Here is a 27,490-nt window from a genome sequence, read left to right as displayed (position 1 = left end):
GACAGTCACACTGTAGAGAGGTCTATAGACGGTCCAGGATGTAGGCTGACAGTCATACTGTAGAGAGGTCTATAGACTGTCCAGGATGTAGGCTGACAGTCATACTGTAGAGAGAGTCTATAGACGCTGTCCAGGATGTAGGCTGACAGTCATACTGTAGAGAGGTCTATAGACTGTCCAGGATGTAGGCTGACAGTCATACTGTAGAGAGGTCTATATACTGTCCAGGATGTAGGCTGACAGTCATACTGTAGAGAGGTCTATAGACTGTCCAGGATGTAGGCTGACAGTCATACTGTAGAGAGGTCTATAGACTGTCCAGGATGTAGGCTGACAGTCATACTGTAGAGAGGTCTATAGACTGTCCAGGATGTAGGCTGACAGTCACACTGTAGAGAGGTATATAGACTGTCCATGATGTAGGCTGACAGTCATACTGTAGAGAGGTCTATAGACTGTCCAGGATGTAGGCTGACAGTCATACTGTAGAGAGGTCTATAGACTGTCCAGGATGTAGGCTGACAGTCATACTGTAGAGAGGTATATAGACTGTCCATGATGTAGGCTGACAGTCATACTGTAGAGAGGTCTATAGACTGTCCAGGATGTAGGCTGACAGTCATACTGTAGAGAGGTCTATAGACTGTCCAGGATGTAGGCTGACAGTCATACTGTAGAGAGGCTATAGACTGTCCAGGATGTAGGCTGACAGTCATACTGTAGAGAGGTCTATAGACTGTCCAGGATGTAGGCTGACAGTCACACTGTAGAGAGGTCTATAGACTGTCCAGGATGTAGGCTGACAGTCACACTGTAGAGAGGTCTATAGACTGTCCAGGATGTAGGCTGACAGTCATACTGTAGAGAGGTCTATAGACTGTCCAGGATGTAGGCTGACAGTCATACTGTAGAGAGGTCTATAGACGCTGTCCAGGATGTAGGCTGACAGTCATACTGTAGAGAGGTCTATAGACTGTCCAGGATGTAGGCTGACAGTCATACTGTAGAGAGGTCTATATACTGTCCAGGATGTAGGCTGACAGTCATACTGTAGAGAGGTCTATAGACTGTCCAGGATGTAGGCTGACAGTCATACTGTAGAGAGGTCTATAGACTGTCCAGGATGTAGGCTGACAGTCATACTGTAGAGAGGTCTATAGACTGTCCAGGATGTAGGCTGACAGTCACACTGTAGAGAGGTCTATAGACTGTCCAGGATGTAGGCTGACAGTCATACTGTAGAGAGGTCATAGACTGTCCAGGATGTAGGCTGACAGTCATACTGTAGAGAGGTCTATAGACTGTCCAGGATGTAGGCTGACAGTCATACTGTAGAGAGGTCTATAGACTGTCCAGGATGTAGGCTGACAGTCATACTGTAGAGAGGTCTATAGACTCTCCAGGATGTAGAGCTGACAGTCATACTGTAGAGAGGTCTATAGACTGTCCAGGATGTAGGCTGACAGTCACACTGTAGAGAGGTCTATAGACTGTCCAGGATGTAGGCTGACAGTCACACTGTAGAGAGGTCTATAGACTGTCCAGGATGTAGGCTGACAGTCATACTGTAGAGGGGTCTATAGACGCTGTCCAGGATGTAGGCTGACAGTCATGCTGTAGAGAGGTCTATAGACTGTCCAGGATGAAGGCTGACAGTCATACTGTAGAGAGGTCTATAGACTGTCCAGGATGTAGGCTGACAGTCATACTGTAGAGAGGTCTACAGACGCTGTCCAGGATGTAGGCTGACAGTCATACTGTAGAGAGGTCTATAGACTGTCCAGGATGTAGGCTGACAGTCATACTGTAGAGAGGTCTATAGACTGTCCAGGATGTAGGCTGACAGTCATACTGTAGAGAGGCTCTATAGACTGTCCAGGATGTAGGCTGACAGTCACACTGTAGAGAGGTCTATAGACTGTCCAGGATGTAGGCTGACAGTCATACTGTAGAGAGGTCTATAGACTGTTCCAGGATGTGAGGCTGACAGTCATACTGTAGAGAGGCTCTAGACGCTGTCCAGGATGTAGGCTGACAGTCATACTGTAGAGAGGTCTATAGACTGTCCAAGATGTAGGCTGACAGTCATACTGTAGAGAGGTCTATAGACTGTCCAGGATGTGGCTGACAGTCATACTGTAGAGAGGTCTATAGACTGTCCAGGATGTAGGCTGACAGTCATACTGTAGAGAGGTATATAGACTGTCCAGGATGTAGGCTGACAGTCATACTGTAGAGAGGTCTACAGACTGTCCAGTATGTAGGCTGACAGTCATACTGTAGAGAGGTCATAGACTGTCCAGGATGTAGGCTGACAGTCATACTGTAGAGAGGTCTATAGACTGTCCAGGATGTAGGCTGACAGTCATACTGTAGAGAGGTCCATAGACTGTCCAGGATGTAGGCTGACAGTCACACTGTAGAGAGGTCTATAGACTGTCCAGGATGTAGGCTGACAGTCATACTGTAGAGAGGTCTATAGACTGTCCAGGATTTAGGCTGACAGTCATACTGTAGAGAGGTCTATAGACTGTCCAGGATGTAGGCTGACAGTCATACTGTAGAGAGGTCTATAGACTGTCCAGGATGTAGTCTGACAGTCATACTGTAGAGAGGTCTATAGACAGTCCAGGATGTAGGCTGACAGTCATACTGTAGAGAGGTCTATAGACACTGTCCAGGATGTAGGCTGACAGTCATACTGTAGAGAGGTATATAGACTGTCCAGGATGTAGGCTGACAGTCATACTGTAGAGAGGTCTATAGACTGTCCAGGATGTAGGCTGACAGTCATACTGTAGAGAGGTCTATAGACTGTCCAGGATGTAGGCTGACAGTCATACTGTAGAGAGGTCTATAGACTGTCCAGGATGTAGGCTGACAGTCATACTGTAGAGAGGTCTACAGACTGTCCAGGATGTAGGCTGACAGTCACACTGTAGAGAGGTCTATAGACTGTCCAGGATGTAGGCTGACAGTCATATTGTAGAGAGGTCTATAGACTGTCCAGGATGTAGGCTGACAGTCATACTGTAGAGAGGTCTATAGACTGTCCAGGATGTAGGCTGACAGTCATACTGTAGAGAGGTCTATAGACTGTCCATGATGTAGGCTGACAGTCATACTGTAGAGAGGTCTATAGACTGTCCAGGATGAAGGCTGACAGTCATACTGTAGAGAGGTCTATAGACTGTCCAGGATGTAGGCTGACAGTCATACTGTAGAGAGGTCTATAGACGCTGTCCAGGATGTAGGCTGACATTCACACTGTAGAGAGGTCTATAGACTGTCCAGGATGTAGGCTGACAGTCATACTGTAGAGAGGTCTATAGACTGTCCAGGATGTAGGCTGACAGTCATACTGTAGAGAGGTCTATAGACTGTCCAGGATGTAGGCTGACAGTCATACTGTAGAGAGGTCTATAGACTGTCCAGGATGTAGGCTGACAGTCATACTGTAGAGAGGTCTATAGACTGTCCAGGATGTAGGCTGACAGTCACACTGTAGAGAGGTCTATAGACTGTCCAGGATGTAGGCTGACAGTCATACTGTAGAGAGGTCTATAGACTGTCCAGGATGTAGGCTGACAGTCATACTGTAGAGAGGTCTATAGACTGTCCAGGATGTAGGCTGACAGTCATACTGTAGAGAGGTATATAGACTGTCCAGGATGTAGGCTGACAGTCATACTGTAGAGAGGTCTATAGACTGTCCAGGATGTAGGCTGACAGTCATACTGTAGAGAGGTCTATAGACTGTCCAGGATGTAGGCTGACAGTCATACTGTAGAGAGGTCTATAGACTGTCCAGGATGTAGGCTGACAGTCATACTGTAGAGAAGTCTATAGACTGTCCAGGATGTAGGCTGACAGTCATACTGTAGAGAAGTCTATAGACTGTCCAGTATGTAGGCTGACAGTCATACTGTAGAGAGGTCTATAGACTGTCCAGGATGTAGGCTGACAGTCATACTGTAGAAACCATTCAAAATAACTGTCAGTAGAATCACTAGCCTATGAGAGCAACACACACATACACACATACACATCATTTGCTGCTGCTACTCTGTTCTTTATTTTACTCTTATTATTATCTAATGATATACATACACTACATCACCAGAAGTATGTGGACACCTGCTCGTCCAACATCTCATTCCATAATCATGGTCATTAATACGGAGTTGGTCCCCCTCCTTTGCTGCTATAACAGCCTCCACTCTTCTGGGAAGGCTTTCCACTAGATGTTGGAACATTGCTGCGGGGACTTCCTTCCATTCAGCCACAAGAGCATTAGTGAGGTCGGGCACTGATGTTGGCCGATTAGGCCTGGCTCGCAGTCGGCGTTCCAATTCATCCCAAAGGTGTTCGATGGGGTTGAGGTCAAGGCTCTGTGCAGGCCAGTCAAGTTCTTCCACACCGAACTCGACAAACCATTTCTGTACGGACCTCGCTTTGTAAGAGGTCCGTACAGGCCTTCCCCAAACTGTTGCCATAAAATTGGAAGCACAGAATTGTCTAGAATGTCATTGTATGCTGTAGCATTAAGATTTCCCTTGACTGGAACTAAGGGGCCTAGCCCGAACCATGAAAAACAGACCCAGACCATTATTCCTCCTCCACCAAACTTTATAGTTGGCACAATGCTTTGGGGCAGGTAGCGTTCTCTTGGCATCTGCCAAACCCAGATTCGTCCGTCAGACCTCCAGATGGTGAGGCATGATTCATCACTCCAGAGAATGTGTTTCCACTGCTCCAATGCTTGGCATTGCGTATGGTGATCTTAGGCTTGTGTGCAGCTGCTCGGCCATGGAAACCCATTCCATTAATAAGCTCCCGACGAACAGTTATTGTGCTAACGTTGCTTCCAGAGGCAGTTTGGAACTCGGTACTGAGTGTTGCAACCGAGGACAGACGATTTTTACACGTTACGCGATTCAGCACTCGCCGGTCCCGTTCTGTGAGCTTGTGTGGCCTACTATTTCGCAGCTGAGCCGTTGTTGCTCCTAGACGTTTCCACTTCACAATAACAGCACTTACAGTTGACCGGGGCAGCTGTAGCAGGGCAGAAATTTGATGAACTGACTTGTTGGAAAGGTGGCATCCTATGACGGTGCCACGTTGAAAGTCACTGAGCTCTTCAGTAAGGCCATTCTACTGCCAATGATTGTCTATGGAGAGTGCATGGCTGTGTGCTCGATTTTATACACCTGTCAGCAATGGGTGTAGCTAAAATAACCGAATCCACAAATTTGATCTACCTCAAATACCTCGTACCTCTGCACATTGATCTGGTACTGGTACTCCCTGTATATAACTCCACATTGATCTGGTACTGGTACTCCCTGTATATAACTCCATTCTTGTGTGTTTTATTTTATTCCTCTTGGGCTTTATTTTAGGGCTGGTAAGCAAGCATTTCACAGTAAGGTCTACACCCGTTGTATTTGGTGCATGTGACAAATAACATTTTATTTCATTTTATTTCATTTTCAGTTGGAATGAACATCATTTTGGGATTAGCCTGTTTTAGAACAAAAGGTTCCAAGGATGTAGAGTCCTTCGCTTGCATATGGCACCCCTAAATATTCTATATAGAACCCCAATGAACCCTTTTGAATGAACTTGTTTTTTTGAGGAGTGTTGTACATTTACAACAGGGTAGTTAGCTAGTTGTTCTCTCTCTCTCTCTCTCTCTCTCTCTCTCTCTCTCTCTCTCTCTCTCTCTCTCTCTCTCTCTCTCTCTCTCTCTCTGTGTTTCTCTCTCTCTGTAAACCCACCAGGTTTCTTCTTAGGTTCCTGCCTTCTATGGAGTTTGTTCCTAGCCACTGTGCTGCTGCCTCTCCATTGCTGACTCTTCAGGGTTTCAGGCTGGGTATCTGTAAAGCACTTTGTGACAACTGCTGATGTAAAAAGAGCTTTATAAAATACATTTGATTTATTAATTTGATTGATTGATTTGCTGATTCATCCTGCAGGTTACAGGTGGCAGAAGGAAGAACTAAATTAACCCATTTAAAAACACAGTTCTTAGCTAACACTGAATATTGAATCTATGACGGGACAGACAGTACCCCATGGTAAGAGGTTAAAAGATTCAAAAAATATTATTAGGCGTAATGTTTTGTGGATATTGATGACCCTCTGTGGTATTATTGATTCAGTGCATCAGATGACGATGTGAAATCATAATTGAGGAGTAATTCTAGCTCAGGTCCTTGAAGCGGCTCAAATTGACGCGGACGTCAAACGAGGTCTGAATATTTGTCATAGGATTGCATCTAATTATCCAGGCGGTCTGACAGACACACGACAGAGCCACATTTTTCTCATCGATCAGCACAAACAATGAGAAGAAGCAAAAAACGATCAAAGAATTGTGAGATGTATCTCTGTTGATAGACCCTACGAGGTCTCCTTGTGTCTTATTCACTCTCTGCGGAGCTCACATCAGATCGTAGTAACAAGTACAGCGCGTCATAGTACCGTTGGACTAATGCAAGCCGGGCGTAAACCTCCCTCCCTCTCCAGCCCAGCTCGAACCCAAGAGGCTCCTCTGAAAGAGAGTCACTTGCAATCAGAAAGCCTCCATTTAATTACAACACACAGGAAATTACCTGGTGAATGGGCTAGGTGCTGATAATGGGGGCTGAGCCCGGGGGGATGACAGACAGCTCCAGTCAGTACCTTCCAGAACCCCTATCACAAAGCAGGACTTATCAACAAAGAGAGAGAGAGAGGGCCGACCTCGTCTGGAAGCCTGCATAACAATCTGATTGCACTGTCAACCCGATTCATAATTAATGTATTTATCAAATTAATCATTGAAAAAAATCCCTTTGCCGCTGCGGCTGGGGGCTTTTGCGAACAGTGGCTAAATTCATGCATCCGCTGGCTCCGCTTACGGCTAATAACGTTACTGTCAGTGTAATAGCCCCTGGAACGGGCTCGGAGCGGGCTGCTACCCCCAGCTCTCATGACAGACAAATTGCTCCTTTGTGTAGAAATGATATGGGGAATTTAGAGGTGGGGGTGGGGGGTGGGGGGGGGGGGGGGGAGAGAATTATGTCGTTGTTTAGTGATAACAACAATTCCACCCTTGTCTCCACAAACTCTGTCAGTGTTTCCAAATGACGTCCCTATGGGGCTCTGGTCAAATGTAGCGCACTATGTAGGGAATAGGGTGCTATTTGGGACGCAACCTCTTGGTATTGAGTTGGACAAACATGAAAGAACAGATCCTGTGTTGTCAGGGGAAGCTGGAGGAGTGGGCCAGGCTGATCCTGTGTTGTCAGGGAAGCTGAGGCAGCTGATCCTGTGTTGTCAGGGGAAGCTGGAGGAGTGGGCCAGGCTGATCCTGTGTTGTCAGGAGAAGCTGGAGGAGGGGGCAGGCTGATCCTGTGTTGTCAGGAGAAGCTGGAGGAGGGGGGCAGGCTGATCCTGTGTTGTCAGTAGCAGCTGGAGGAGTGGGCAGGCTGATCCTGTGTTGTCAGTAGCAGCTGGAGGAGGGGGCAGGCTGATCCTGTGTTGTCAGTAGCAGCTGGAGGAGGGGGCAGGCTGATCCTGTGTTGTCAGTAGCAGCTGGAGGAGTGGGCAGGCTGATCCTGTGTTGTCAGTAGCAGCTGGAGGAGGGGGCCAGGCTGATCCTGTGTTGTCAGTAGCAGCTGGAGGAGTGGGCCAGGCTGATCCTGTGTTGTCAGTAGCAGCTGGAGGAGAGGGCAGGCTGATCCTGTGTTGTCAGGAGAAGCTGGAGGAGGGGGCCAGGCTGATCCTGTGTTGTCAGTAGCAGCTGGAGGAGTGGGCAGGCTGATCCTGTGTTGTCAGTAGCAGCTGGAGGAGAGGGGCAGGCTGATCCTGTGTTGTCAGTAGCAGCTGGAGGAGGGGGCAGGCTGATCCTGTGTTGTCAGTAGCAGCTGGAGGAGGGGGCAGGCTGATCCTGTGTTGTCAGGAGAAGCTGGAGGAGTGGGCAGGCTGATCCTGTGTTGTCAGGAGAAGCTGGAGGAGGGGGCCAGGCTGATCCTGTGTTGTCAGTAGCAGCTGGAGGAGTGGGCCAGGCTAATCCTGTGTTGTCAGGAGAAGCTGGAGGAGGGGGCAGGCTGATCCTGTGTTGTCAGGAGAAGCTGGAGGAGAGGGCAGGCTGATCCTGTGTTGTCAGTAGCAGCTGGAGGAGTGGGCAGGCTGATCCTGTGTTGTCAGTAGCAGCTGGAGGAGTGGGCCAGGCTAATCCTGTGTTGTCAGGAGAAGCTGGAGGAGGGGGCAGGCTGATCCTGTGTTGTCAGGAGAAGCTGGAGGAGTGGGCAGGCTGATCCTGTGTTGTCAGTAGCAGCTGGAGGAGTGGGCCAGGCTGATCCTGTGTTGTCAGTAGCAGCTGGAGGAGTGGGCAGGCTGATCCTGTGTTGTCAGTAGCAGCTGGAGGAGTGGGCAGGCTGATCCTGTGTTGTCAGGAGAAGCTGGAGGAGGGGGCCAGGCTGATCCTGTGTTGTCAGTAGCAGCTGGAGGAGTGGGCCAGGCTAATCCTGTGTTGTCAGGAGAAGCTGGAGGAGGGGGCAGGCTGATCCTGTGTTGTCAGGAGAAGCTGGAGGAGTGGGCAGGCTGATCCTGTGTTGTCAGTAGCAGCTGGAGGAGTGGGCAGGCTGATCCTGTGTTGTCAGGAGAAGCTGGAGGAGGGGGCCAGGCTGATCCTGTGTTGTCAGTAGCAGCTGGAGGAGTGGGCCAGGCTAATCCTGTGTTGTCAGGAGAAGCTGGAGGAGGGGGCAGGCTGATCCTGTGTTGTCAGTAGCAAGGTTTTTGAAGATTTAAATAATAATCTGAAATACTCGGCCTCATTGAGGAGACCTCATCCTCTTGCCATTGTGAACTGTCAGTCTGGCTTGCTTAACAAATGCTCCTGAACATCTACATAACATATCCCTCTTTAAACATGCACTTACTTGGACGTGGAAACCTGGTCTAAAAACAAAAGAGAAGGAAGACATGCGATCCCAAAGCCACAGGCCACTGGAGAACAAAGGGTGAGGGGACACCAAGTAGCAAGGTGGGAGTGACCCTTTCTCCTGCTAGCCCTCTGAGTCTCTGACAACAGCCCCATTCATTCATGGCTTCTCCCTGTAGCTGAGACTGAGCTGTCCTTACCTGTTCTTACCTGGGCCAGAACAGAACCACAGACCTTTCATCTGACCGCGTGTACAACAAGGTTCCTGAGCTACTCAACCGTCCACTGCACTATAAGCTCGTGGAGTCTAACATTACCGAGAGAGGTGCGTTCCATATGGCACCCTATTCCCTATATAGTGCTCTACTTTTGACCATGGCTCAGGTCTTCATAGAGAATATAGGGTGCCAAGCGCACCCCAGGAGTAAGAAAACCATGTGACCTATCCTGACCCAGGCTGAGTGCACTAGGTATCCTGACCCAGGCTGAGTGCACTAGGTATCCTGACCCAGGCTGAGTGCACTAGGTATCCTGACCCAGGCTGAGTGTACTAGGTATCCTGACCCAGGCTGAGTGCACTAGGTATCCTGACCCAGGCTGAGTGTACTAGGTATCCTGACCCAGGCTGAGTGTACTAGGTATCCTGACCCAGGCTGAGTGTACTAGGTATCCTGACCCAGGCTGAGTGCACTAGGTATCCTGACCCAGGCTGAGTGTCCCTGTTGAAGGGTGGGCCGTCCCGGCTCCACTGGTCTGCTGAGGCCGACCTGGACTTCAGCAGACTGCGGGGTCTGTTCACCTCAGCCCCGGTACTGGCCCACCCTGATCCATCACTACCGTTCGTAGTGGAGGTGGATGCGTCCGAGGTAGGGATAGGCGCTGTCCTGTCCCAACGCTCGGGCACGCCACCCAAGCTCCGCCCCTGTGCCTTCTTCTCTAAGAAGCTCAGCCCGGCGGAGCAAAACTATGACGTTAGTGATCGGGAGCTGTTGGCTGATGTCCGAGCCTTGACCGTGTGGAGGCATTGGCTCGAAGGGGCGAAACACCCTTTCCTCGTCTGGACGGACCACCATAACCTGGAGTACATCCGGGCAGTGAGGAGGCTGAATCCTCACCAGGCCAGGTGGGCCCTATTCTTCACCCGGTTTGATTTTACACTGTCATACATGCCGGGTACGAAGAACGTGAAGGCAGACACATTGTCACGGCTGCATGACACAGAGGAGAGGCCCAGAGACAACACCCCCATACTCCCGGCCTCCTGCATTGTGGCGACGGTAGTATGGGCGATGGACGCGGATATAGCGCAGGCATTACGCACAGATCCATCTCCACCGCAGTGTCCAGCTGGGCTGCAGTACGTGCCTGCGCTTATCCGTGATCGTCTGATCTACTGGGCACACACGTCACCCTCCTCTGGTCACCCAGGTATCGGCCGTACAGTGCGATGCCTGACCGAGAAGTACTGGTGGCCTACCTCGGCGAAGGACGTGAGGGTGTATGTCTCCTCCTGCTCGGTGTGCGCCCAGAGTAAGGCACCCAGGCACCTCCCAGCGGGTAAGTTACAACCTTTACCAGTTACAACGAGCATGGTCTCACATAAGTGTTGATTTCCTGACTGATCTTCCCCTCTCCCAAGGCAACACCACCATCCTGGTCGCTGTGGACCGCTTTTCCAAGGCCTGCCGCCTCCTTCCTCTGCCCGGTCTCCCCACGGCCCTGCAAACTGCGGAGGCCCTGTTTACACACGTCTTCCGGCACTACGGGGTGCCAGAGGACACAGTGTCTGACCGAGGTCCCCAGTTCACATCCAAGGTCTGGAAGGCGTTCATGGAGATGTGGCAGGACCTGAGAACTCTAACACGGTAGCTGGAACCATTGACACAAATAATGGAATTCTGGTTGTATAGCTGCAAGCCCTTCTCAACAGTTCGGAAGCTCACCAGCCTTCTTTTAATCAGTGGCCAGTGTGTTTCTGTGTGGCCCAACTACAGGGTTGGCGGCCCAATGTTCTCCTGCCAAAGTAGACAATTAGGCTCTGGACACGTACGGTTCAATACATGACAGTAATGAGCATGGTGAAGGGGCTGAAGGATGTTCCCTTTGTGCCTGGGAACGAACCCCAATCTGGGTCATTGAAAGGCGTGAAACAGACCATCATTATTTATCAGCCATCATGCCGGGGAGGGGTCATCAGAAAGTGATCCCGGAGCTGTAATTACATGATAAATGTCTGTATAACACATTTCCCCTGTTTCCAGAGCACCCGAGAGACTGGGGATACTAGAGAGAGGGAGAGAGAGAGAGAGAGCGAGAGACTAACCTGGTAAAATAAAAGGTAAAATTAAAAACACATTTTAAAAAAGAGCATGAGGTAAAACAGCTAGTGATATCTTTTGGAAATCCATGATCCATAGCGGCATAAAAACATTCCCCCAATTTCAGATGAGTCCAGACCAAATAAATCAAAGAAATGTCTCTATAATGTTCCTCCATGCCAGAACCCCCTGAGGTCCCAGTGTGTCCTCTATAATGTTCCTCCATGCCAGAACCCCCTGAGGTCCCAGTGCGTCCCTATAATGTTCCTCCATGCCAGAACCCCCTGAGGTCCCAGTGTGTCTCTATAATGTTCCTCCATGCCAGAACCCCCTGAGGTTCCAGTGTGTCTCTATAATGTTCCTCCATGCCAGAACCCCCTGAGGTCCCAGTGCGTCCCTGTAATGTTCCTCCATGCCAGAACCCCCTGAGGTCCCAGTGCGTCTCTATAATGTTCCTCCATGCCAGAACCCCCTGAGGTCCCAGTGCGTCCCTGTAATGTTCCTCCATGCCAGAACCCCCTGAGGTCCCAGTGCGTCCCTGTAATTCACCATTACCAACTGCTTCAGGCTGCTAGTCAACACACACACACTCACATATACAGTACCAATCAAAAGTTTGGACACACCTACTCATTCAAGGGTTTTTCTTTTTTTTTTCTTTTTTTTTTTTACATTGTAGAATAATAGTGAAGACATCAAAACTATGAAATAACACAATGTTAAACAAAGATTCTTCAAATAGCCACCCTTTGCCTTGATGACAGCTTTGCACACTTATGGCATTCTCTCAACCAGCTTCATACACATACACATATACACACACACACACATACACAAACATACACACACACACACCCGCACACAAACACAAACACACAAACAAACACACATACACACCACAGGAAGTTGGTGGCACCTTAATTGGGGAGGACGGGCTCGTGGCAATGGCTGGAGCGGAATAAGTGGAACGGCATCAAATGCATCAAACACATGGTTTCCATGGTTTCCAGGTGTTTGATGCCATTCCATTGACTCCATTCCAGACATTATTATGAGCCGTCCTCCCCTCAGCAGCCTCCACTGATGCACACACACACACACACACTCACACACACACACACACACACACACACACACACTCACACACATACACACACACACACACACATACACACACTCACACACACACACACACACACACACACACACACACACTAAGCCTTTCCTGCACCAGACCAGGCTTAGTGTGAGGGCCCTCTCTCTAAATGCAGACCATTACACATAACGCCCGCGTGGCAGGTCGGACCAGGAGAGGTTCAACATTGTTTTCCGACACTGTGAAATGGCATCAAGGCCCTCCTCTCACACGCCCAATGATAATTGAACAATTCAACTTTAGCATGCTAATGACCACTTCAGCGTTGCAATACTGGATAACTAATTACTGTGGCAGGCCTCTTCAGTGAAAATGGGCGTCCATCTCCTTAACACCACACCATCAGGCTTTATACACTAAGGCTTGGTTGATGTATTTGCCGTTCGTTAGTTGGCTGTTTAATATGCTGTGTTCTCTGCGTTTTTTAGGTACGTTTACTAATTTGTTATGAGACGTACACTGTGGTCAAACATTTCTGTTTTTTTTTTAGAGAGTCTTTTTTGTTTTAGATGTCTTATCTGTTCATTGACGTCTGATTCTGCATTGTCAATTTAAATCCTCTCGCATTTGAAATGTTTTGTCATCTTTTTGTGATTGTACGATAACGTACACAGCCTCGTCATTTTGCAACACTTTTCTAAAGCTTGTCTCAGCAAACTCTGTGTCCTGTAATCACGTGTAAAACAGCTGAAAGGATGTTAAAACACTTACTCTGGAACAGAAGAGGACAAAGCATTTAGACAACCCTTTTGTGGTGTCAGCCATTGACCCGGGAGTGGGATTCCTTGCATGACACCTTTTAACTCAGTTAATTTAATAACACCTTCACATAGGTTTATGGATTAAGGTCTAATGGTATAATCATCTCTAGGTTGCAGTAAAGAGAGGTGAAGTTTCAGTGGACAAGACTGGTACAGCCCTCCAACCTACAAAAAGGACCTTCTTCATATCCTCAAGGCAGATTTTGGAATCCACCCATAACTGACTCTAATGAAGCATGGGGCACATTGGAAAGACTTGAAAGACGGGTCACGCGTGATTCAGAGTCCAACTGAAAAGAAGGCTAAAGCGTATTAAAAAATGAATGCGGCTCTTCAAACGCCAAGTCGTTTCATTTGCAAGTTCTAACACAAGAGGATTGATAAGAGTCAGCGAGAGATGATGGATACGATTGGATATGTATTATGAGGTGATTGGAGACTATATTAAAAACCCCACAAAGAAGCTTTTGTTGGTGAATTCCTGTTGCAGTTCAGCCAATATTGCCTCTGCTTTAATTTGATTTCTATTTATTTAACTCCATTGTTGGGCTTTTATTGAGGTTGTGCCTGGCTGCGTTAGTTATCAGGCCCATCTCTACTCGAAGTGAAGGTCATGGGAGACCATGGCAGGCAGAGTGCCTCAGCTTATTGGCTTTCATTGAGTCCCTATATGAGCTTATCTGCCTTTAAGATACTAAAGCTCTTTCATAGCATTTGGAATGGCGGTGCTATCCGGATATTGTTTATCGCTGTTTTGAAATATTCCTAGTGTATTTACACTTGTGGTTGAATTAAATATTCTTCATCACTTTTGTAATATCCTATTTTTATATGCCCATGTGGTCTGTGTGTGTCGGTGTGGTTGGGTGTGTCCGGTGTGGGTCAGTGTGTATCAGTGTGTGTCAGTGTGTGTCAGTGTATCAGTGTGTGTATCAGTGTGTGTATCAGTGTGTGTATCAGTGTGTGTCAGTGTGTGTGTCAGTGTATCAGTGTGTATCAGTGTGTATCAGTGTGTGTGTCAGTGTATCAGTGTGTGTCAGTGTGTATCAGTGTGTATGTCAGTGTGTATCAGTGTGTATCAGTGTGTGTTACGAACCCCGTGGCTCTAAACGTCTAGGGTGGATGGACATGAGACCCGTAACATAAATTATGCAAATTAGGAGTGTGGCATGGAACAGTGAGAACAAATAGGACACAACTACCATGAACTACCGTCAAACACAAATGGTTTATTTCAGAACACACGGTAAGGGTTTGGGGAAAAAGGGCTGAGCAGGACCCAAGAAATGAAACAATAGTGTAAAACCCCCTAAACTGATCTAGCCTGCCTGAAGAACCGCTAGGCTACTGCTACCATACAAAAATACAGTAGGTGGTCCGCTCAGGTCTAACTAGTGTTTATAGACAGTTCTTTCTACGGGAAATGTATGCCCAAGGGCAGCTAGCTCAAACTCCCCTTTTCCCAGAAACACACAACAGTTACCAAACAGAGTAACCAGCAACTTAGTGAGTACTCTAAACAAAGGACATCACAGTATCCATTACTCACATACAAAACAGTAGTCTAACAGAAGTACCAATCATAGTAAACAGCAACTTAGTGAGTAATCAAAACCAGGACACCACCGTGTCCATACTCACATACGGAAATATTCTCTCTCTCTCTCAACAAACACAAGACTGGTTTTTATACAATGGGATGTGTGATTGAACAAACGAGTAACAGGTGGTGCAATGCACAGGAATGTTCACTGATTGGTCCAATCAGCAGACACCTCAACGACCACCAATCAGGAACATACAGGACACCTGTGATTAGGGCAGAAGGAGAGAAACACACAAAAACACAGGATACCTGTATCCGTAACAGTGTGTATCAGTGTGTATCAGTGTGTATCAGTGTGTGTCAGTGTGTGTGTCAGTGTGTATCAGTGTGTATCAGTGTGTATCAGTGTGTATCAGTGTGTGTCAGTGTATCAGTGTGTATCAGTGTGTGTCAGTGTATCAGTGTGTATCAGTGTGTGTCAGTGTGTGTATCAGTGTGTGTATCAGTGTGTATCAGTGTGTGTATCAGTGTGTGTATCAGTGTGTATCAGTGTGTGTATCAGTGTGTATCAGTGTGTATCAGTGTGTGTATCAGTGTGTATCAGTGTGTGTATCAGTGTGTGTATCAGTGTGTATCAGTGTGTATCAGTGTGTATCAGTGTGTATCAGTGTATATCAGTGTGTATCAGTGTGTATCAGTGTGTATCAGTGTGTATCAGTGTGTGTATCAGTGTGTGTATCAGTGTGTATCAGTGTGTATCAGTGTGTATCAGTGTATCAGTGTGTATCAGTGTGTATCAGTAGCTCTTTGTGTATCTTAGGTCCAAAAAAAGATAATATTATACTTTCAAATGAAAAGCATTGCCACACCACAAAACATTGAGTAGTCTTGCATCTGAGAACTTGCAGATCATTTTGTGATCTATGCTACCTCAAGAACACTAGAAATGCCCATAGCATTATGCAACACCTCAATTGAATTTCCAACGCATCCGTATGATACGTTGAATAACACACATAAAATAAAAAGGTTTCTCCACTTGAAACAGGGCAGCTCATTAATCCACACAATGCAGAGGTATTTCTACAAAAGGCCCTCTTCCCTCACCCTCTCTCTACCGTAGGTGACATTACCCTGAGGCCCTCTTCCCTCACCCTCTCGCTACCGTAGGTGACATTACCCCGAGGCCCTCTTCCCTCACCCTCTCTCTACCGTGGGTGACATTACCCTGAGGCCCTCTTCCCTCACCCTCTCTCTACCGTAGGTGACATTACCCTGAGGCCCTCTTCCCTCACCCTCTCGCTACCGTAGGTGACATTACCCTGAGGCCCTCTTCCCTCACCCTCTCGCTACCGTATATGACAGTGTTCAGTGTTTTCATTGGCTCTCTTTGGCACTGCATTTCTATGTTATCCTGTCCACTACTTTTCAATAACAAGAAATTCAACAATACCAAGCGTTTGCAACAATGCTCGGTTGCACAGTCTTGTCCCGTGCCCACTAATTAGAGAAGTAGCTACATAATTAGAGGTCTTGTCCCGTGCCCCCTAGTTACATTTTAATCATTTAGCAGACGCTCTTATCCAGAGCGACTTACAGTTAGTGAGTGTATTCATTTTTATATTTTTTTCATACTGGCCCCCGTGGGAATCGAACCCACAACCCTGGCGTTGCAAACGCCATGCTCTACCAACTGAGCTACATCCCTTAGTTAGAGAGATATCTACAGTGAGGGAAAAAAGTATTTGATCCCCTGCTGATTTTGTACGTTTGCCCACTGACATCAGTCTACAATTTTAATGGTAGGTTTACTTGAACAGTGAGAGACAGAATAACAACAACAAAATCCAGAAAAACGCATGTCAAAAATGTTATAAATTGATTTGAATTTTAATGAGGGAAATAAGTATTTGACCCCTCTGCAAAACATGACTTAGTACTTGGTGGCAAAACCCTTGTTGGCAATCACAGAGGTCAGACATTTCTTGTAGTTGGCCACCAGGTTTGCACACATCTCAGTAGGGATTTTGACCCACTCCTCTTTGCAGATCTTCTCCAAGTCATTAAGGTTTCGAGGCTGACGTTTGGCAACTTGAACCTTCAGCTCCCTCCACAGATTTTCTATGGGATTAAGGTCTGGAGACTGGCTAGGCCACTCCAGGACCTTAATGTGCTTCTTCTTGAGCCACTCCTTTGTTGCCTTGGCCGTGTGTTTTGGGTCATTGTCATGCTGGAATACCCATCCACGACCCATTTTCAATGCCCTGGCTGAGGGAAGGAGGTTCTCACCCAAGATTTGACGGTACATGGCCCTGTCCATCGTCCCTTTGATGCGGTGAAGTTGTCCGCCTAGCAGAAAAACACCCCCAAAGCATAATGTTTCCACCATGTTTGACGGTGGGGATGGTGTTCTTGGGGTCATAGGCAGCATTCCTCCTCCTCCAAACACGGCGAGTTGAGTTGATGCCAACGAGCTCGATTTTGGTCTCATCTGACCACAACACTTTCACCCAGTTCTCCTCTGAATCATTCAGATGTTCATTGGCAAACTTCAGACGGGCATGTATATGTGCTTTCTTGAGCAGGGGGACCTTGCGGGCGCTGCAGGATTTCAGTCCTTCACGGCGTAGTGTGTTACCAATTGTTTTCTTGGTGACTATGGTCCCAGCTGCCTTGAGATCATTGACAAGATCCTCCTGTGTAGTTCTGGGCTGATTCCTCACCGTTCTCATGATCATTGCAACTCCACGAGGTGAGATCTTGCATGGAGCCCCAGGCCGAGGGAGATTGACAGTTATTTTGTGTTTCTTCCATTTGAGAGAGGTCTTGTCCCGTGCCCCCTGGTTAGAGATGTAGCTACATAATAAGAAAGGTCTTGTCCCATGCCCCCTGGTTAGAGATGTAGCTACATAATAAGAAAGGTCTTGTCCCGTGCCCCCCTGGTTAGAGAGATAGCTACATAATAAGAAAGGTCTTGTCCCATGCCCCCTGGTTAGAGATGTAGCTACATAATAAGAGAGGTCTTGTCCCGTGCCCCCTGGTTAGAGAGGTAGCTACATAATAAGAGAGGTCTTGTCCCGTGCCCCCTGGTTAGAGAGGTAGCTACATAATAAGAAAGGTCTTGTCCCGTGCCCCCTGGTTAGAGAGGTAGCTACATAATAAGAAAGGTCTTGTCCCGTGCCCCCTGGTTAGAGAGGTAGATACATAATAAGAAAGGTCTTGTCCCGTGCCCCCCTGGTTAGAGAGGTAGATACATAATTAGAGAGGTATTGTCCCGTGCCCCCCCTGGTTAGAGAGGTAGCTACATAATTAGAGAGGTATTGTCCCGTGCCCCCCCTGGTTAGAGAGATAGCTACATAATAAGAAAGGTCTTGTCCCGTGCCCCCCCTGGTTAGAGAGATAGCTACATAATAAGAAAGGTCTTGTCCCGTGCCCCCCCTGGTTAGAGAGGTAGATACATAATAAGAAAGGTCTTGTCCCGTGCCCCCCTGGTTAGAGAGGTAGATACATAATAAGAGAGGTCTTGTCCCGTGCCCCCTGGTTAGAGAGGTAGCTACATAATAAGAGAGGTCTTGTCCCGTGCCCCCCCTGGTTAGAGAGGTAGCTACATAATAAGAGGTCTTGTCCCATGCCCCCCCTGGTTAGAGAGGTAGCTACATAATTAGAGAGGTATTGTCCTGTGTCCCCTGGTTAGAGATGTACAGTAGCTAGCTACATAATAAGAGAGGAAGGATGTGGAGGGGGAGAGAACATGTTCCTCCTGTTATTGAATTAAGCACACACACGCATACCATAAGATCATATGACTTGTTTATGCTAGCCATGTGTCTATGTTCTGCTGGTACGGGAATCTCCCCACAGTCAATGAGCATGGCAATGTGAACTGAATCCTACTGCTCGCTCAGAATTTGACACCTTGGCCCGCCCCATACTTTTTTTTTTTATATTGAATTACTTGTTAGTTTGTGTTTCTCCAGTTGAACGTGAAGACTAAAATGTCCAAAAATATATGTATTGCTCCCAAATGACGTGTAGACCGACGTGACATTTTCCTGGGTGAAATCCGACCTCCACGGGGGTTTGTTGTTGACGTCTTCCAGGAACGGAGCCGTGATTGTGAAACGTCGTTCCTGGATAGAATTACACTGCAGCGAGTTGGACGGCTGGAAAGGATATCGGCTGCCTCATCCGCAAAGAGATGCTACAATACTGACTCCTGTTTGCGACTTTCTCTGGCTTTACTAAGGAAGAGTTCAACGTATGTCTCCGTCTGTTGTTCTAACGCATTATCATCTGTCTTGGAATGACTTGGCTTGCTTTTTGCTTTGTTTCCTCCGCATGTCACCGCTTGGTCAAGTTCATGTTTGAGTGTTTGTCGTGAACAAGCACGCTTGTTGACATCGGCAATATAGAAGTTGGAGCTAAATACAGCGTGCTAATGTAATGATACGTTGTCCAAATAGATTGTAATTAGCTGGGACATGCTGTGCTTGCTCCCTCCAAGAGCACAGTCAAAAACATTTATTTTTATGTTGTTACAAGCTATATATTCTTGTTGTTAAGTTGTAGCCGTCTAAATGAGCTTTTACTTTCCTGTAGTGTGATGCGCTTTTATGTCAACATTTATCTAGCTACACCCCTCCACTTCTATAGCAACATACACAAACCATTAGGAACACCTTCCTAATATTGAGTTGCTGCCCTCAGAACAGCCTCAATTCGTCGGGACATGGACTACAAGGTGTCGAAAGCGTTCCACGGGGATGCTGGCCCATGTTGACTTCATTGCAGTTGTGTCAAGTTGGCTGGATGTCCTTTGGGTGGTGGACCATTGTTGATACACAGGGGAAACTGTTGAGAGTGGCACCTACTACCATACCCCCATTCAAAGACACTTCAATATTTTATCTTTCCCATTCACCCTCAGAATGATATACAATTAATGTCTCGAGGCTTAAAAAAATCCTTAATTAACCTGTCTCCTCCCCTTCATAGACTCTGATTGAAGTGGATTTAACAGGTGACATCAATAAGGGATCATAGCTTTCACCTGGTGAGTCTATGTTCCCTAATGTTTTGTACGCTCAGTTTGTCCCAGTGATTATGAAGTTTGGTTCGTTGTTTCAGATCCACAAGAAGGATGTTTCAGTTTGGAAACCGGCTGGCCCAGTTCCACTTATCCTCAGGACCCGGTACTGCTACAGCGGCCACCAAAGCAGAGAGTACACAGCCTACCCTAACAGTACAGGACTTTATCCAACGTGGCAGGTAGGCCAACGTCAAGGTCTAAATGATTGATTGAACGTGTAAGGGATTTATTCCAGTGTGTTCTGTACGTATGGTGAGGCTGTCAACGAGATGGTCTAGTTTCTCCTCTACAGTGGTAGCTAGCTAGACTACAGTATGGGGGGGTCAGGTTGTACGTAGGCTATATATAGTAAAATGCATAAGGACCTTTGACCCCTTCTTTCCAATATTGTCTTAGGAAACTTGGCGGCCTGAAAAAAGAATACATTTTCTGCAACCTACGAATCCCGACCCAGTTTCAAACCGCCAAGGGAGACGACGTCGACCTTGTCATCCTCACAGGTGAGCGTTAAAACGAACTAGGCCTATGTACTGTGTTGTTGACTTGTCTCCTAACCAATGTTCCCTCTCTCATTTTTTTTTTCCGCCACTGAGCAAATTTCAGTTCTGCTGAGCGCAAACTTGAAAATTGTGAAAAATTCTGCGCAACTTCCAGCGCACGTTTACTGGGAACAAATCAAATTGTATTTGTCACATGCGCCGAATACAACAGGTGTAGTAGACCTTACAGTGAAATGCTTACTTACAAGCCCTTAACCAACAATGCAGTTTTGAGAAAAATAAGTGTTAAGTAAAAAATAGATAAGCTTGTTTTTGGACACTGGTCCAGGAATGGCTAAAGGATTGCAATATTTACCTGGAACTAACCTTGCAGATAGCATTACTGGGTGATCTGAAAAGCCATAGTCAATCAATCAATAATATAATAATACTTTTAGCAAAGCTGTTTATTTTTAACTCTCAATCTGTAGAAGCAATGAGAATAGAAAGGTTCAGAACTTTTGTAAAACATCACAGTACGGTTGAAATATATATGGCAAATAGAAATCCGATATGGATGGTGTTAAGAGATAGATGGGAGGTATTGAATAGAGTTGAAGGATGGGACTAATAACAAATAACAACAAATAATAACAAAGATAGCTAATAATGTAAAGCATACTGTGTCCATAATAAGTATATAGGCTGTATGTTGGGAGCTTTTGGGAAAGAGCACAGTTAGAAAGATATGGCATATAGAAGCAAACCGGATGGACATCATGAAAACGATCGGAGAGGTTGAGAGTAGAAGTAGTTCAGGAGCAAAAAATAAATAAATAATAATAATAATAATAATAATGATATGTATGTATGTATGTATGTATGTATGTATATGTGTATATATATATGTATATATATAATAGAATTATTGTAAAATTAACTGTGTCCATAAGGTGTAGATAGTAAGTATAGACCGGAAGTGGAGGCCTGGGAATTGTTGTTCACTAATTTACTCCAAGTAGGGAAAGGATGGTGGGGTTGAAAAGTAATAAAGGGGAGTATATATATAAAAAAATATATATATATATAAAAAATAAAAAAAAATAAAAAAAAAACATGGGGGATTGGAAGTGATGCAGACAATTACATTGATAGAAGATACAATCTATCTGCAATATTAAGCTGATCCATTCCCCCAAAAAAAAAAAAAAAAAAAAAATAGATAAGTTAAAAATAACAAATAATTAAAGAACAACAGTAAATTAACAGTAGCAAGGCTATATACAGGGGATGCCGGTAGAGAGTCAATGTGCTGGGGCACAGGTTAGTCAAGGTAATTGAGGTAAAACGTACATATAGGTAGAGTTAAAGTGACTATGCATAGATAATAAAGAGAGTAGCAGCAGTATAAAAGAGGGGTGGGGGGACAATGCAAATAGTCTGGGTAGCCGTTTGATTAGCTGTTCAGGAGTCCTATGGCTTGGTGGTAGAAGCTGTTAAGAAGCCTTTTGGACCTAGACTTGGCCCTCCGGTACCGCTTGCCGTGCGGTAGCATAGAGAACAGTCTATGACTAGGGTGGCTGGAGTCTTTGACAATTTGTAGGGCCTTCCTCTGACACCGCCTGGTATAGATGTCCTGGATGGCAGGAAGCTTGGCCCCAGTGATGTACTGGGCCGTACGCACTACCCTCTGTAGTGCCTTGCGGTCGTAGGCTGAGCAGTTGACATACCAGGCAGTGATGCAACCAGTCAGGATGCTCTCGATGGTGCAGCTTTTTGAGGATCTGAAGACCCATGCCAAATCTCCTGATGGGGAATAGGTTTTGTTGTGCCCTCTTCACGACTGTCTTGGTGTGTTTGGACCATGATAGTTTGTTGGTGATGTGGACACCAAGGAACTTGAAGCTCTCAACCTGCTCCACTACAGCCCCGTCGATGAGAATGGGGCCTGCTCGGTCCTCTTCTTTTTCCTGTAGTCCACAATCATCTCCTTTGTCTTGGTCACATTGAGGGAGAGGTTGTTGTTCTGGCACCACACGGCCAGGTCTCTGACCTCCTCCCTATAGGCTGTCTCATCGTTGTCGGTGATCAGGCCTACCACTGTTGTGTCGTCGGCAAACTTAATGATGGTGTTGAAGTCGTGCCTGGCCATGCAGTCATGGGTGAACAGGGAGTACAGGAGGGGACTGAGCACGCACCCCTGAGGGGCCCCCGTGTTGAGGATCAGCGTGGCAGATGTGTTGTTACCTACCCTTACCACCTGAGGGCGGCCCGTCAGGAAGTCCAGGATCCAGTTGCAGAGGGAGGTGTTTAGTCCCAGGGTCCTTAGCTTAGTGATGAGCTTTGAGGGCACTATGGTGTTGAACGCTGAGCTGTAGTCAATGAACAGCATTCTCACGTAGGTGTTCCTTTTGTCCAGGTGGGAAAGGGCAGTGTGGAGTGCAATAGAGATTGCATCATCTGTGGATCCATTGGGGCGGTATGCAAATTGGGGTGGGTCTAGGGTTTCTGGGATAATGGCTTTAAGTTACAGTTTTAAGTGGCCTTGTAGGCTACTGTGGCTATTTGATCAGAGTGGCCTACCATCAAAAAACAATGGAGAAAATGCATCCCATCATATTTTAACATAGAAATATCTGTTTTGTCATTCAGCCTACAGTAGCAGCCAATGTGTTGTGTTCAACGTAGACCTATATTCCATGAGACTTTTGATAAAAACATGACTGAAAATGTTGTGGTGTTTGATGCAAGAAACCAAAATACAACACTGCCACTTTAAGACAAGAAAAAGCTCTTTACCTGACTGGTTTTTCTAGAAATGTACAACGTTTTGTGCTCTTGTAGGAAGCAATCACTCCCCTATTGCTGACTACAAATGATCTATAACTGGGCTAATAACTCACTAATTAGCAAAGGATGTGAACAAAATGTGCTCACGTGGCTACATGCAGCTCTCGCTTTGATCTCAAAACAAGCGCATCTACTCACGACCGCTCATACTGTAAACACAGTCCAGTTGAAAGTACACGGCACGGATCCATATATGGCAATGGTCTATTTGCATATAGGCCTACTGCAGCTGTGATTGGTTATGCCGCCCTGGTCTGTGTAGAGTAGGGGCTGAGTAGTGCCGGTCTGTGTAGAGTAGGGGCTGAGTAGTGCCGGTCTGTGTAGAGTAGGGGCTGAGTAGTGCCGGTCTGTGTAGAGTAGGGGCTGAGTCATGCCGGTCTGTGTAGAGTAGGGGCTGAGTAGTGCCGGTCTGTGTAGAGTAGGGGCTGAGTAGTGCCGGTCTGTGTAGAGTAGGGGCTGAGTAGTGCCGGTCTGTGTAGAGTAGGGGCTGAGTAGTGCCGGTCTGTGTAGAGTAGGGGCTGAGTAGTGCCGGTCTGTGTAGAGTAGGGGCTGAGTAGTGCCGGTCTGTGTAGAGTAGGGGGCTGAGTCGTGCCGGTCTGTGTAGAGTAGGGGCTGAGTCGTGCCGGTCTGTGTAGAGTAGGGGCTGAGTCGTGCCGGTCTGTGTAGAGTAGGGGCTGAGTCGTGCCGGTCTGTGTAGAGTAGGGGCTGAGTAGTGCCGGTCTGTGTAGAGTAGGGGCTGAGTAGTGCCGGTCTGTGTAGAGTAGGGGCTGAGTAGTGCCGGTCTGTGTAGAGTAGGGGCTGAGTCGTGCCGGTCTGTGTAGAGTAGGGGCTGAGTCGTGCCGGTCTGTGTAGAGTAGGGGCTGAGTCGTGCCGGTCTGTGTAGAGTAGGGGCTGAGTCGTGCCGGTCTGTGTAGAGTAGGGGCTGAGTCGTGCCGGTCTGTGTAGAGTAGGGGCTGAGTCGTGCCGGTCTGTGTAGAGTAGGGGCTGAGTCGTGCCGGTCTGTGTAGAGTAGGGGCTGAGTCGTGCCGGTCTGTGTAGAGTAGGGGCTGAGTCGTGCCGGTCTGTGTAGAGTAGGGGCTGAGTCGTGCCGGTCTGTGTAGAGTAGGGGCTGAGTCGTGCCGGTCTGTGTAGAGTAGGGGCTGAGTAGTGCCGGTCTGTGTAGAGAAGGGGCTGAGTAGTGCCGGTCTGTGTAGAGTAGGGGCTGAGTAGTGCCGGTCTGTGTAGAGTAGGGGCTGAGTAGTGCCGGTCTGTGTAGAGTAGGGGCTGAGTAGTGCCGGTCTGTGTAGAGTAGGGGCTGAGTAGTGCCGGTCTGTGTAGAGTAGGGGCTGAGTAGTGCCGGTCTGTGAAGAGTAGGGGCTGAGTAGTGCCGGTCTGTGTAGAGTAGGGGCTGAGTAGTGCCGGTCTGTGTAGAGTAGGGGCTGAGTAATGCCGGTCTGTGTAGAGTAGGGGCTGAGTAGTGCGTGTCAATGCAATAGAATCCTACTCGGATGCGTTCTGCCTACAACTAAATCTCTTGCGTAGTTAGTTTGGATTCGGGACGTTGCAATGAAAGTGGCTAATATTGCGTTGATTCAATCACAATTGCCACAGTAAAGGTAAACCTCCAATTTAACCTCCCGAGTGGCGCATCCAGGCTCTTTCGTAGCCGGCCGCGACCGGGAGACCCATGGGGCGGCGCACAATTGGCCCAGCGTCGTCCAGGGTAGGGGAGGGAATGGCCGGCAGGGATGTAGCTCAGTTGGTAGAGCATGGCGTTTGCAACGCCAGGGTTGTGGGTTCGATTCCCACGGGGGGGGCAGTATAAAAAATAATGTATGCACTCACTAACTGTAAGTCGCTCTGGATAAGAGCGTCTGCTAAATGACTAAAATGTAAAGGGAAACGTTGATAGTGTTAACTAACAGGGAAAACTCTAGAAAGTTGAGTGAAGTTAAATCTCGTGCTTCTCTGTGGGCTGATATTTCTTCTGCGCGGCGTGGAAGTCTTGGGGCTACTGCGCGCAGCTTAGAGTGAACATTGACAGGGATGCTGGCCCATGTTGACTCCCAATGCTTCCCACAGTTGTGTCAAGTTGGCTGGATGTCTTTTGGGTGGTGGGCCATTCTTGATACACACAAAAAAACTGTTGAGCGTGGAAAAACCCAACAGCGTTGCAGTTCTTGACACAAACCGGTGCGCCTGGCACCTACTACCATACCCCGTTAAAAGGCACTTGCATTTTTTTCAACCTCTGAATGACACACATACACACACAATCCATGTCTCCATTTTTTTCAAGGCTTAAAAATCATAATTTTAACCTGTCTCCTCCCCTTCATCTACACTGAAGTGGATTTAACAGGTGACATCAATAAGGGATCATAGCTTTCACATGGTCAGTCCATATCATGGAAATGTTTTGTACACTCAGTATATATTAGATATACACCGTGCTTACTGGCTGCTTTCAATCAGAGGTGCTAATGAACATACTGAGCATCAACTCTAAATCAAGGCTGTCCAACCCTGTTCCTGGAGAAATACCGTCCTGTAGGTTTTCACTCCAACCCTGTTCCTGGAGAGACACCCTCCTGTAGGTTTTCACTCCAACACTAATCTAGCCGCACCTGATTCTACTAATTAGCTGGTTGATGAGCAGAATCAGGTTAGTTACAACTGGGGTATCTCTCCAGGAACAGGGTTGGAGGGCCCCTGCTCTAACTTACAACAACACCTCTTCTATCTCTCTCCTAAGGTCACGGGGTGTTCTGCATCGACGTGAAGCCCTGGAGAGGAACAGTGTCTTCCCGGCAGCAGAACTGGCACGTTCAGCTCAAAGAACGGGACCAAAACCTTACCAACACCTCCATAGAACAGGTGGCAGACCCCCTTGAGGCCATCATGGTAAATAGGTTACACCTTTAGACCAAAACAACGTATTAAAAAATATATATATATTTCACCTTTATTTAACCAGGTAAGCCAGTTGAGAACAGGTTCTCATTTACAACTGCGACCTGGCCCAAGATAAAGCAAAGCAGTGCGATAAAAACAACACAGAGTTACATATGGGGTAAAACAAAACATAAAGTCAAAAATACAACAGAAAATATATATACAGTGTGTGCAAATGTAGCAAGTTATGGAGGTAAGGCAATAAATAGGCTATAGTGCAGAATAATTACAATAGTATTAACACTGGAATGATAGATGTGCAAGAGATTATGTGCAAATAGAGATACTGGGGTGCAAAAGAGCAAAATAAATAACAATATAGGGATGTATCAGCCTAGATAACATCCTGCTGAGTCAATCACATAGACTAGTGGTCCGAAAGCATACAGTATGAAGTCTGTATCAGGGGCCCCCAAACTGTTTGGGGGCTGGGGACCCCCTTTTCTTGTGGTAGCAAATTCATCAGGGACCCCCTTCATAACTTGAGTGAGATAAAAAATGTTTTTTTCTATGACTTTGGCAGTGCATGTTCGGACAGAACAAGTCTCAGGCCCTGGGAAGGAACATTTTAAAGGCTCACCTGTTGGCATCGGAGAGAGTATTTGGCAGTTTTCAAGCGAATTTCCTGCAATTCATCAAATTTTGTCATGGGGCAGAGCGATTTGTTTTTTTATATATTTCTTTGTCGTTGTTACAGCTTTAAAGCTAATATCCTACAGCTCTACACATTTTGCCATGAGACAGAGAGAACTTAGCAGTTTTACATCTTAAATTACAGTGCATTTATGTAAAATAATGGATAATTGATGTACTGTGGATACCAATATCTCTGAGTCTCCCAGGTCCATGTTGCCCAGGGTTTAAGAACATAAGTTGTAGATAATAATAATATAATATTGTATTGTATTACACCCTGTAAACTTATTCCACAGATCCCTTGGCCAAAATTCGTTAAATCTGTTGTTAGTAATATTAATGTAAAAACTTTGAGGTGTTCTCAAAGTGGGGTCTGCGTACTGCAGGGGGTCCGCGGCCAGATAACAACATTTTATATGACAATTTTTTAATTTTGTCCCATTCCTCCTGACAGAGCTGGTGTAACTGAGTCAGGTTTGTACACTACCGGTCAAAAGTTTGGACACACCTACTCATTCAAGGGTTTTTCTTTATTTTGACTATTTTCTACATTGTAGAATAATAATGAAGACAGTGTGCAAAGCTGTCATCAAGGTGAAGAATCTCAAATATAAAATATATTTTGATTTGTTTTAACACTTTTTTTTGGTTACTACATGATTCCATATGTGTTATTTCATAGTTTTGATGTCTTCACTATTATTCTACAATGTAGAAAATAGTTAAAAAAATAAAGAAAAACCCTTGAATAAGTAGATGTTCTAAATATGTTGACCGATAGTGTATATG

The 27,490-nt window shown here is 46.7% G+C and overlaps 2 protein-coding genes across 2 annotated transcripts in view; both read left to right on the top strand.

Annotated features, from left to right (window-relative positions):
- LOC121578357 (receptor-type tyrosine-protein phosphatase F) overlaps window positions 1-27,490 on the top strand; it is a 231,295-nt gene that overhangs the window by 50,757 nt on the left and 153,048 nt on the right. The window lies entirely within an intron of this gene.
- LOC121578383 overlaps window positions 18,529-27,490 on the top strand; it is a 34,263-nt gene continuing 25,301 nt past the window's right edge. The window contains exons 1-4 of the mRNA XM_041892742.2: window positions 18,529-18,971; window positions 19,841-19,981; window positions 20,199-20,302; window positions 25,866-26,014. Coding sequence (XP_041748676.2) covers window positions 19,854-19,981; window positions 20,199-20,302; window positions 25,866-26,014 — 381 coding nt within the window. The 5' untranslated portion in view covers window positions 18,529-18,971; window positions 19,841-19,853. The remainder of the gene's footprint in view (window positions 18,972-19,840; window positions 19,982-20,198; window positions 20,303-25,865; window positions 26,015-27,490) is intronic.

The sequence above is a fragment of the Coregonus clupeaformis genome, chromosome 1, assembly GCF_020615455.1.
Source record: "Coregonus clupeaformis isolate EN_2021a chromosome 1, ASM2061545v1, whole genome shotgun sequence".
In the NCBI taxonomy this organism is placed as follows: Eukaryota; Metazoa; Chordata; class Actinopteri; order Salmoniformes; family Salmonidae; genus Coregonus; species Coregonus clupeaformis.
Note: the sequence above shows the minus strand (reverse complement) of the source record. Positions and strands in the feature narration are given on the sequence as shown.